The 12,422-nt window shown below is 36.7% G+C and overlaps 1 protein-coding gene across 1 annotated transcript in view; it reads right to left on the bottom strand.

Annotated features, from left to right (window-relative positions):
- Positions 1-12,422, bottom strand: part of TTN (titin) — a 237,364-nt gene that overhangs the window by 100,604 nt on the left and 124,338 nt on the right. The window contains exons 157-164 of the mRNA XM_027678451.1: positions 10,216-10,311; positions 9,577-9,651; positions 8,592-8,672; positions 7,329-7,433; positions 6,732-6,809; positions 6,294-6,347; positions 5,885-5,968; positions 1,991-2,041 (exon numbers count right to left, since the gene is read on the bottom strand). Coding sequence (XP_027534252.1) covers positions 1,991-2,041; positions 5,885-5,968; positions 6,294-6,347; positions 6,732-6,809; positions 7,329-7,433; positions 8,592-8,672; positions 9,577-9,651; positions 10,216-10,311 — 624 coding nt within the window. The remainder of the gene's footprint in view (positions 1-1,990; positions 2,042-5,884; positions 5,969-6,293; positions 6,348-6,731; positions 6,810-7,328; positions 7,434-8,591; positions 8,673-9,576; positions 9,652-10,215; positions 10,312-12,422) is intronic.

The following is a 12,422-nucleotide window of genomic DNA, read 5'->3' as shown; positions in this document are numbered from 1 at the left end:
CTTCACAGAAGCTAGTATGGGGCTGTGTTTTGGATTTGTGTTGAAAGCAGTGTTGATAATATAGAGATGTTTTTGTTTTTGCTGAACAGCACTTGTGCAGAGTCAAGGTCTTTTCTGTTTCTCATACTGCCCCACCAGTGAGTAGGCTGGGAGTGCACAAGAAGTTGAGATGAGACACAGCCAGGAAAGCTGATCCCAGCTGACCAAAGTGATATCCCATACCATATGGTGTCACGCTCAGTATATAAAGCTGGGGGGAAGAAGGAGGAAGGGAGGAGATTCAGAGTTATGACATTTGCCCTTCAAGTGATGGAGCCCTGCTGTCCTGAATATGGGTGAACACCTGCCTGCCCATGGGAAGCGCTGAATGAATTCCTTGTTTTGCTTTGTTTGTGTGTGCAGCTTTTGCTTTCCCTGTTAAACTGTCTTTATCCCAACCCATGAGTTTTCTCACTTTTACCCTTCTGATTCTCTCCCCCATCCCACTATGGGGCAATGAGTGAGTGGCTGTGTGGGGCTTGGTTGCCAGCTGGGGTTAAACCATGACAGTCGTTTTCAGTGCCCAGCGTGGGGCTTGAAGTGTTGGAGATAACAGGTTTGACTGGAATGTGTTAGATTGAATTTAAATCTGTTAGTGCTGTTTAGCTATTAATTGACAGGTTCCTGTGCTTGCCATGGAGTTTGCTTGCCCGACTGTATTTTTAGAGTCTAATGCTTGCTAGCTGCTGCTTTTTGCTCTTGTTGCTTGCTGTAGTGCTGCAGTGCTGACCATGTCACTCTGCTGTGCCTGGGAATGACTCGGTAACAGCCATTGGGATGTGTCTGGACTGGGCAATGGCCTGGTCGTCGCTGCTGTTTGTGTGCACTGCTGAGCTGGACAGGCTGGAGCTCCAGTGTGAACTCAAGGCAAAGGACTGTGACCTGTGGATGAGTCCACAGTGGAGCAAATATCCGCCTGCAGCCTGTGAAGGACCCCATGCTGGAGCAGGTGGATGCCCATAGGCAGCTGTGACCCCAAGAGAACCTCACACTGGAGCAGGACTGGTGACCCTTGGGGGGACTTATGCTGGAGCAGCCTGTTCCTGAAGGACTGCACCCCATGGAAGGGACCCACACTGGAGCAGTTTATGAAGAGCTGCAGCCTGTAGAAAATACTCACACTGGAGAAATCAGTGGAGCACTGTCTCCCGTGGAAGGGACCCCACACTGAAGCAGGGAAACAGAGGTTCTCCTGCAGCCCATGGTGTAGACCATGGTGAGGCAGGCTGTCCCCCTGCAGCTCATGGGGTCTGATGGTGGAGACTGTAATTACTATAGTAGGAATCCTATGTTTCTAGCTGGACTAGGAGCAATGTTCATTGCCATGCTAAATCCTATAACCTGGCCCAAAAGGACCAGGGGTGAAGATTTTAATGGATATATCTTTCAATCATTGTAACCCATTATTTAAGCTGTATGTTACAGGAATTACTATAACAGGAACCATGCCAAACCAAAGGAGGAGAAGCCTTACAGGTAGAAGTGCAAGTGCAACAGTGATCCAATTTGAGTTGGCTTTGGTGCCAAATAACTCCCTGTAATACACCAACTCTTCTGTCCTGAGTGACCACCAGAACAGATGGAGCCCAACGTCATGGACCAAATTAATTCAGTGGATATTTTGTGGACATTAGTGGACATTTTATGGACATTTTACTGTGCTGGTCCATCAACTAAAGGAATGATATCTGTGCATCATACCAAAGAATGGGAAGGGTTGTGATGGTTAATGAGGTTGTATTGAATAGTGTGGGACCTGAGTATGGTGTAAATGGTATAGAATAAGGGGTGGATAATGTGCTGGTTTGGGCTCGGGGAGAGTTAATTTTATTCATAATAACTTGTATGGGGCTGTATTTTGAACTTGTGCTGAAAACAGTGTGAAAGAGGGGCTGTGTGGTACTTGGTTGCCAGCTGGGGTAAAACCATGACAAGGTTTGTAGTATCCTACCTTTGACTGGACTGATACCCTTCGGAGCTTCTTCCTTTGGTGGCTTGGCCTCTGAAGTAGAACAGCAATATTATTAGGAATGTAGTTAAATAGAGATACTTACTAAGACAAGTATTTATTCTACATATGAGATTTTTTCTTCCTTTAGTTACCCTACACGTACAAAGAGAAGAAGATATAAACACATGCATATTTGTTTATATATGAATTTATACTGTCTATATCTCAATGGTAAGTTCAATATCTTGAACCATGGGAAGCAGTAGGGACTAACAGGCAGCTTAGAACCTCCTAGTTTCTCTATGTATTTTCCTGTCCCTTATTTTTTAAAATTTTGCCATTCCTTGATACTAGATTTAAGATTAGGCCCTTGATCAATACCCACCTGTCAGCCAAAATAGTTTCAGTACCTATTAAAATTATATGTTGGCATTTTTTTTTAGAAAAAGCACACACTTCTACTAATGAAGACAACAGAAGTACAAGTTGTGTAAATTAAGTACATGTTTCAGGACAATGTGGTACTTTCACAAGTGAGGGATGTTCTGTCAGTAACCTAATTTGTGATGAATCATCTCAGACTTTTGAAAATATTACCCAGGCTATGTTGCTTCTCATTATTTTTTTGTGAAAGGAAATATAAAAGATACTTTTAATGGGAGAATGATATGAATGAAATGCAGGACAGATTTTAGTGTAATGGATGGAAAAATGAATACTAGAAAAAATGAGTTTTTCTGAGAAGATAATGGCAGACAAAATGATTTACACAGTCTTATAAAAGTGTAAGACTAAGACAATGAACAGTATTCACACGGATGTATGCACAGACAGGTAAGACAAACATGTCAAGAGCGGCTGAATGCCAGTACGGCCAGCTGACAGACTATGATGAAATTGTGAATGGTGTTACTAAAACATCACAATGGCAAGTGATATTCTCCTGAAGCAAACAGTACAAGCACTTCGTGGAAGAATTCAGCATCAATCTTCCTCACCTCTCTTTGCATGAGACTTTGCAGGAACATCCAAAACTTCACATGATTGTCCAGGTGCATCCAAATTCTTGTTTTCACTTGAAAGTCTAGTGGCCTGCTCAATCAGATGAGCAGGTTCTGATTTCTGGTATTCTTTCTCTCCTGCTTTCTTGGGAGTTATTATCTTACCTATCTTTGAGGAGTAAGTAACTTCTCCATTTGCATGTATTCCTTTGCTTGATGGTAATTTGTCTGAAAGCTTTCCCTTCTCTTTTGTCGTGGTACCAGTTGTGCTTTTCCCAATGTCATGTTTAGCTGCTGTTTTTTCATCTGCCGTACCTTCTGTATATTTCATTTCTTCAGTTTTATCTTTTCTGCTTTTGTGAACTAGAGCCTCTTTATGTTCATCCTGAATGGTATGAACTTCTTGAAATTGCTCTTTATCTTGACTTCCTGGTGACTGAATAGCAACTTTCTCTTTTGACTCGGATCTGTCAACTACTTCATCTTTGACTCCCTTTTCATTTTCCTCTGTGGAAGCTTCACTTTTGATCCCTTCTGCTCTAAACAGTGTATCAAATTCTTTTTCCACAGGCAGCTTTTCAGGGACATTTGGTTTTCTAATTTTTTCCTTTTTTATGTGAGTGTTGAAGATAGTTTTCTCCTCCTTCTCTGGTATAATCCTTTTGCCTGTTTTTTTATCACTTAGCAGTGCTTTCTCAGTCAACAATTGTCCTGAACCCTCCTCATAATGAACTTCTTCTTTCTCTGTAGAATATTTTTCTCCTACTTTCCTTTCTACTACTTCTGGCTTAAGAATAGATGGTTTAAAGACTAGGTGAGGTTTTTCTCTGGAGAACTCCTCATCTTCAATGGGGTGTTCTAGGTCAACATCTTTTCTCAATGCTGGTTCAGCCTCCTCAGATAGGTCTAAGGAATGTAGTTCTGGTGATGTAAAGTCCAGTTTCTTACCTTTCTCATAATCTTGAATATCTTCCATTTTCTTTGCTTCTTTGTTAAAAATCTTATCCGTAGAAATTTCAGCTACTGTGCTACCAGACTTATTAATCCATTGAGTTTTACTTGGTTTGTCATGCTCCTTCATGGATTCTCCAACAGGAACTTCAGATTTCTCTAGAGTAAAACCTCCTCCCTCATTTTCATTTCTAAGCAGAGGAGTTTCAACTATTCCTGCCTCTACGATATCCTGTACAAATAAAGTTTTATCCTTAATGTGAAATTCTTCAGGTTGCAAACTTATTTTTGATTTTTTCTCTTTTCCTAGAAGTCTTTTCTGGTCCCTGGGCTGATATGGCTCTTTGGGTTTAGGTACGTAAGTTGACTCCATTTCTTCTTTTCCATGCTCAAGAGTCTTTCCTTCATGAAGAACACTAGACTTGTCAGAACCTTTCTCTATGACACCTTCCCTATGAACCAGTAATTTAATTCCATCCTCTTTTTCTTCTCCAGAATCTCTTTCCACACGTTCAGATGTTATAGAAATCAATTTCAGTTCCTCATCAGGTAGTGGTAGTTCATCCTTTGTACAAGTAATGTGATCTATTTTGATTTCTAATTTCTCACCTGTAAGAGTAGTCTTTCTTGAAACTACAGGTGCCATTTCTGCTTCTTCTTCTTCAGAAGCCAGGATGAAATATTTAAGAGCCACTTTCTCCTGCTCATCTCTCTCTGACTTCAGTATTCCACCAGCTGTTTCCAGTGAGATTTTGTACTCAAGTGGCTCTATTGCCTGAACTGTCTCCTTAGGACTTACTTTCTCTTTTACATGCAAATGTTTTTCAACCAAAATCTTCTTTAACACAATTGACTCAGGCTTTTCTTCTTCCACTGGGGGCATTTTACCTCTGTGCTTTAGTACAGATGGTGCATCAGGCTTTTCTGAAGCTACAAAGGTTTCACAGGTTATTTAGAGAGTTAAAATCCATAAGAATAAGGATCAAGAACAATACTTTTAAGATTTTAAGACAAATTTTCCAGCTATACCTGAAATAAAATTAACACAGAACACTTTTTCTCCACACAACAGAAAATTTACAACATAGTCACAAAAGAAAAGAAAGACAAGAATGGCACACATGAACAGAAGACCTGTTAGTATTGTCTCACCACTGTTAATATTGTCTCATTAGATCACCAATTTAAATTCAGTCCAGGTTAAAAGTAGCAGAAAATTACAGCTATCTGGCCACTGATGTAAAATGGGTTAATTATGCCACTGCAGGCCTGGCTACATCACCAGATCAGTGGCCAAGAGACATTCATGACTAGGCTTCTCAACTGCCCAAGATCTGTAACATGAGGCCCTTTGAACGGTGGGCAAGCAGAATGTACATCAGTTCTGCTGGTGGAGCGCAGGCTCAGAGTGTTTCAGAGGAACTAGAATCTTCACAGTTCTTTTTTTCCACAGCAGGCTATGATCCGGGTAAGCATATCAGATGAAAGTAGTAATACTCTAGTTCTTCAACACCACTGCCACTTTTCCTCAGGACTTCAATGGCAAGTTAAAATCAGAAAACTAAATAGCACAATGATTGTTTAGAAACGTTTAACTTCCCTTTTTCTACAGAGAAAATACAAGATGCAATTCAAAGACAGACATCAGGACATAAACAACATGAAGGACTCAACAGAATACACAAATTTCATTGTAGGACAAAAAATGAAGACAGACATATCACCATCCAGAAAAAAACCCCCACAGATTCGTCTCCATAGTATATCAGAGACACTTTTAGATTTGGTGACAGTACCTAGAGTAATAAGATCCTTGAATAGGGCCTCGAATCTCCCTGTAATGAATGAGTTATTGTATAGCTCTTAATTTTTTTTATCCTGAAGGTATTTAGGTATCTCAGAGAGAAAAACCTTATAAACAGCATAGAATAAACATAAATACCTGCTTTCTTTCCAACAACTGGAGTTGTCACTGGAGCAGTAACAGCAGGTGCTGGTTCTGCAGCCGGTTTTGGAGATTTTAGAGCTGTAGGGAAGAAAAAAGAGTTCTTGCTTTAATACATTATTTTGTTTTAAGTTTGATATTCTTTAAAATGTTTTGTAGATGGTATGAAAGTTCCACTCTTATTTATATCAAAGGCATTTGTTTAATGTGTGGACACTTCTAGGATTCAGCGGCACAGGGTGCTGAGCCATCTTGTATGGACAGTGCTTTTGCCAAAAAAGGTTGGACCAGATTACCCTTGATGTCCCTTCCAACCTGGTATTCTATGATTCTATGAATGTCCTTTCAGCCAGAAATCTCTGAATGGAAAATGCTTCACCAATATTCATGACCAAAGAATTCTTACCTACTGCAGGTTTAGGTTCAGGCTCAGGAGGTGGCACAATTGCTTTCTTAGTTTCTGTCATTTCAAACACAGAAATTACAAGTAGGTTAATTTACATGTTTTGTAATCACATTGAACATTGAAAGTTAGAAACAACAACAGAGAGACATAAATGAAGACAGAATTTATTGGTTTATATTTTATTCGGCCGAAAAGCAAGAAATTAACTTGAGATGAACTCTTGGAATGCAAGATACAATGGAAAAAAAGATGAATTTTTCAAGCGCTGAAGAATTAAAGACAACAAGAAATCCAGAAGAATGCAAAATGGTTAATCTTTACACAGTAGTTATGGGCAGACTGGATGACAGTAATGCATTATATTAACATAGCATGATATTCAGCACTGAATATAATTTAGTTGCTGCCATAAGGAAAAAGAGCACCACACGTCTGTACCTTTTGGTGGTTCAGGCACATGTTTCTCCTCTTTTTTTATGACAGGTATCTCAGTTTTCTTCCTAGGAACTTCTGGAACTTTAAAATAATATTTTCATTTTTTAAGATAGAGTGAATCATCTTGAATTCCCCAAATACAGTAACCTCCAAGGCATTTAAAACTTTCATTGTTTTCACATAACAGTTTCAGATGTTCATAAGGTTAAGGAATATGTATTTCTTAGAGTGAGATTTGAATAAATTTGAAACAATACATGGAAAAAGGGACAAGTATTTGTAAAATGTTATATAAAAGAATGCTTGGATTAAATGTTTCACTGTAGTTATATTTTTATGAGTATTATAAAATATTTGTAAAGTTCTTTTCTGTACACAATAATGATTGAGAAACAATCCCAAAATGTAGAATTCTGACCCAAATGTGAATGTCAAATTTGGTTGTGCTTTCAGCTAAGCTTTAGCTTACATAATTAGGTCAAGCCATCTTTTAAAATCTCACTTTCATTCCTGAATTTAAGAGAATACCACTTAATAGTGGGATTTTATTTTTTTCTTTAAATTATAATTTACCAAATAGATTTGAATGCAATCTAGTACCTTCAGGTTTCTTAATTTTTTCTACTGGTGTAGGTACTGGTTTAACTTCTGGTTTAGGCTCTTTTTCTGGTTTAGGTTCTTCCTCTTCAGGTTTCTTTTTAAGAACTTCAAAAGAAAAGGAATTTCAGTTTTTAAAGCACAGGCAAACAAAGAATAAGACAGTGAACAAGAAAAGATTAAATATATATTATCAATCATAAAGAAATAGGAAAGTAAAATATATAGTTCAATACAAATGGAAGATTTTTGTAACTATTTGAGATACTACTCTGAAAGTCTTTTCAAATACAAATCAATTAGGGCAAAAAGAAGGTTTTATTAAGAGTAGTCCATCTGAGATGAAAGATGTCAATGTTAACTGTCTATGATGGAATAAAATTTCTTATAATATCGTACATTTATTCACATATTTAAATGATGACTTACTATATGTAATTATGAATTAATAACTGCAGTTAAAGATGATTTTTTGGGAAAAAATGCAGGAATATTATTAAACTTCCATTGACTTCAGAGAGAGAACAAGATTAAATCTTCAAGTATTATATTTGGAGAGCTCAAATTTATATAATATCTATTTTTCATTTTATTTATTTCACTTCTTTTTGTCCTCTCAAACCTCCATCTTGGATATCTAATAAATCGAAATATCTAATAGATTGAAATAACTGATGACTGAGGAATCTGAAAAGTGGAATATCTATATTTTAATATGTTCTCTGAAATTTGAAGGTTGGCTGCAAGGTACATCGGCACAAATCATCTGTCTGTGGTATTTCAAAGAGAATTGGAATTAGTGCTTATTCTTCCAAGCAACAGTTGAGCACAAAGGGATTCAGAATCCCCCAGACTTTGCAGGAAAGTGGATTGATGTCCAATAGTACCACAGGATTCTGTGATCTGTGCACTACTCCTAAGAAAACCATAAAATAGAGTACAGAGGCTACGTATGTAACTTTAATAACCTTTACACTGTCACTGGACAGGGGTCCAGAAGCTGAAGACAGTGGAAAACTCTCAGCTCTAGTGTAAAGAGAGTTATAGGGAACTAGATTTTCAGTGTTCTGCTCTGTTTTCATTACAGACTTTCTGGCTATCCTCACTTCATCCCTGCAACTACAAAAGCTTTTTCCAAGAAAAAGTTATGAGACAGTATTTGATCATGTAATTTTCCATACCACACATATAAAACAATTTTACTTGGGGGAACATGCTGAAGAAGGTTACTATATTGTTTTTTACAACAGAGCCAAGTTACTATACCTCTTTTCAAAACAACTTCTTCTTTTGGTGGAGGAGTAACCTCAGGAATTACTTTGCGAGGTTTCTTTACAAGTCCAGGCACTTAAAAGAATATTATTGCAGATTTTATTATAGGTTCATAACAGTAGTAAGAGCTAACCAACAACTAGCCTGTCCAAACACACAAATCAAATGCTGGTTCACTACTGAATATTAAAAACAAAGATAAAACTGCTGATATTGAAGTCAATAGTTATAATATACTTTCTATATTATTTACTTACAGCTGTCACCTAAGCTTATACATAAGAGAAAGTTTTCATACAAATCAACAGAAGAGAAATATGGTTCGAGAGAACTATAAAGGTTATATATTCAAAAAGAGTTATAGTAGCATTTTAATTTCCTTTTCCTCTTCCATTACAGACTTATGTTACATATCTATTCATCTGAGCTGACTGTGATGTTCATAGGGATCCAGTGTAATTTCTAAATTTGGAACAGCATTAAGAAGAGATGTTCACTGCTTAGCTGCTTAGTTGATCTTAAACTCCAGTACATATGAATAATATAAAGGAGTACTTGTAAAGTGTCTTGCTCAATACATTATTCCTTCCCATCTCTGGAAAGTGTCCTCTCACAAAAACAAGTTACATTTCAGAAAAATAATGAACTAGATATGTTGGAACAATGCTCTATATATTTTATTTTTACCTAAGCAGAAAACCAAAGTGAGCATCTACACAAGTTATAAAACTCATAAAAACTCTCTCACTTTTCTATGATTCTGTCTATTGCATCTCAAGGATTGCATGACGTGAGATTAAACTGGACATAAATAGAACACAAACATATACACCCAAGACAGGGGTACATTGTTGAGCCTAATTTAACATAGACAGCTTTTTGATATATCTGAGCCCATTAAAGAAGAAGATACTAAGAACTACAACTTTGGGCCCATGAGAAGCTTATTTTAAGTAAGATCCTTATATTAGCTAGGTACCTTTAGCAGGTGGGGGTTCCAATTTCGGAGGCTCAGCAGGTTTTGCAGTCACAGCTTTCTTCCTTGATTCAGGAGCTTTAAAGAAAATTATGTGAATTTTACAACACACATAATTAGATCAAAACCAGAAAGGAGCTTTCTAAAAAATCCAAACAACTGATTAATACTATTGATGTAATAGAAGGACAAAAGCTGCAAAGCAAAGATTCTTGCTGATTAACTGTTTAGAAAAAGTCAGATGGTCTGTAGGAAGCACAGTTGATTTGAAACTCATATTCACGTAGTAACACCAGCAAATTATTGCTGGGGATTCTTTTCATTTGCAAGAACACGTTAAAGAGAGAAGAATTACGTTAAGGATAGAAGGAAGTGTTAACTTGGTTAAGATTGTTTTAATGAATTGGGTTTTTTTCCTGTTGAAAAGAATCCGTGTAAACTGACTTGGCATAACACATAAAATATAATGAGAGACTGAGCATTAGTAAGGCGCACCATTAAACTGATAGTAAATTAGAAAAGAAATAAAAAATGACACAAAATGATAACTTTAAAAGCAGTCTTTTCAAGATACATCAGTATAGTTTTAAAAGATTATTTGTTTGAGTTTCCACTGTTATTTGTGGCTTCAGATGATTATACCTTTCAGTAGATCTTTTGCCAGTTTAATATCTTCTGTTGGTGGAGCAGGTGGTGGTGGTTTTCGCTTTTCAGGGACCTTCTTTTCAGGTTGCAGCACTTTAAATAACATTAGGTAGATTTAGAATAAATATACTGTGATGGTAGTTATGTGAAGAATAAAATACAAACCTACAGACCACCATTTTCCACTTCCAGTGAAACCAGTGAAAAAATATCATTGAATTAAATGGGACCATGAAAGAGCCTTAGGTTATTGCTTTGTAGCATGCACACAATAGAAATATCCAAGCTGACTTAAAAAAGCATGTCAATAACATGAGAACAAAGGTGAACACCAAATGATGAGAAGACTTGTGTGGACAAGAAACAAAATGAAAGCATTTAAAATAATCTTTAAGTTGTACTTAGAATTAAATGATCAGAAATAATTTGCAAAACATATCAACAAAGGAAAAATTACACAAAGACCTACAACATACAGACACGTGAAGAATGACAGAATGAAGAATGCCCAGTAATGAAAGAAAGGTATCTGGCAGCCTCTAGGGAAGTACTTTGTATACCTTCAACTGGTAAAGCTTCTTCAGCTTCTACCACTGGAATTTCTTCTGCTTCTTCAGGCTCAGTCTCCTTTATGATTTCATATTCTTTAAAGAATATTGACAACTGGTGTAAGTTTTCAATTATAAGATGGTTTCACATGAACAATTATACTGATATAACTACAAAGAAAGCAATTCCAAAAGACACAGACAAATACAAATTAGGAAAACTAATCACTCAGTATCTGTTACCTTTGTGGTAAATGCAAAATTTTGCAAAACTACTCTCTTTCTAAGAATGAATCTGCATTACGTGAAGAATAGTATTTTTTATGTATATAATATAAACTAAACATTAAATTTGTGGATGAGACGTAATAGGAAAGAATAAAATCTTCAATGCTCTGTAATCATTTCAGATTACAAATATTAGTGTTTGAGAGACTCTAATTTAGTGGGAATTTACTATTATCTTAAAAAAAGACATATTTTTTTAGGTGTATCCTCTGCAGGAGCACATACTATAATTCCAAAAATGAAAATATAATAGTAGATACAAGAAATATTGACTGCTATTATCTAAAATAGGAAATGAACAATTCACAAACATCACAATGGGAAAAAAGGAAAACATCTATTTTAAAGCTTATATTTAGAAGAAGAGGACAAAGGATTGTCCTTACAGTAATAGTTATGATGGCACAAACCTTCACTTGGTAGTGATTCAGGTATTTTAGGAATAGCAACAGGTACTTTCTCCTCTGAGACAGGTTTCTTGGTTACCTCAGGCACTTAAAAAAAATATTGTTTCTTTTATTTGTGTGTATATAAATGTACATATGAAACATAGAAAAAACAAAGACACTTTGCACACAGTAACAGTGGCCATAATCATGAAAGACTGTGCTCCAGTCTCTCTCAAGGTAGTCCAAAAACAACTATCACATTTTATAGACTCAGTTGGGAACAAAGAAAAGAGAGAATATAGAAAACATTTATTCTCAGGAAATGTCTCCTGGCAATATATACCTTTGGTTGGAGAAGGCTCTGGTTTTTGTAATTGTGACTTTTTAGGTGTAGTAAGAGGCACTTTCTCTTCTGGGACAGTTCTCTCTGGCACTTCAGGTGCTTTAAAGATATTAGTAAATTTTCATTTTTGTGAATATTAAGATATATATACATACATTAATGAAAAGTGCAATGTCTAAAAAGAGTAGGGCATGCAAAACATGAAGAATAATAAAATTTTAAGTGACATATTATTAATTTAGCCCTGCATCCATCAGTGAAACAAGGGAAAAAGTATTCAGAGAATAGAGAAAAGGAGAGGCTCAGTCACTGATGTATGTACCTTTAACTGAAGGAACTGTATGTTTTTTAAGGACAGGCGTAGGCTTTGGTACTTCTGGCACAGTCACAGGCTCTGGTTTCTTGGGCACAGCCACAGGTTTCTTGGGCACAGCCACAGGTTTCTTGGGCACAGCCACAGGCTTTGGTGGAACAACCACCGGCACCTCCTCTTCTGACTCTTTCTCCTCAGCCACTTCAGGCACTTTAAAGATATTAGTTATTTTTACTTGAATGCACTAAAGATCATGCATATATAGACACAAAATGGCCAGATGCTGCTCTCACCCCTCCCCACAGAGTGCAGAGGGGCAAGGA

This window comes from Neopelma chrysocephalum, unplaced genomic scaffold, assembly GCF_003984885.1.
Source record: "Neopelma chrysocephalum unplaced genomic scaffold, ASM398488v2 Primary Assembly neopelma1_44, whole genome shotgun sequence".
Taxonomy (NCBI): domain Eukaryota; kingdom Metazoa; phylum Chordata; class Aves; order Passeriformes; family Pipridae; genus Neopelma; species Neopelma chrysocephalum.
Note: the sequence above shows the minus strand (reverse complement) of the source record. Positions and strands in the feature narration are given on the sequence as shown.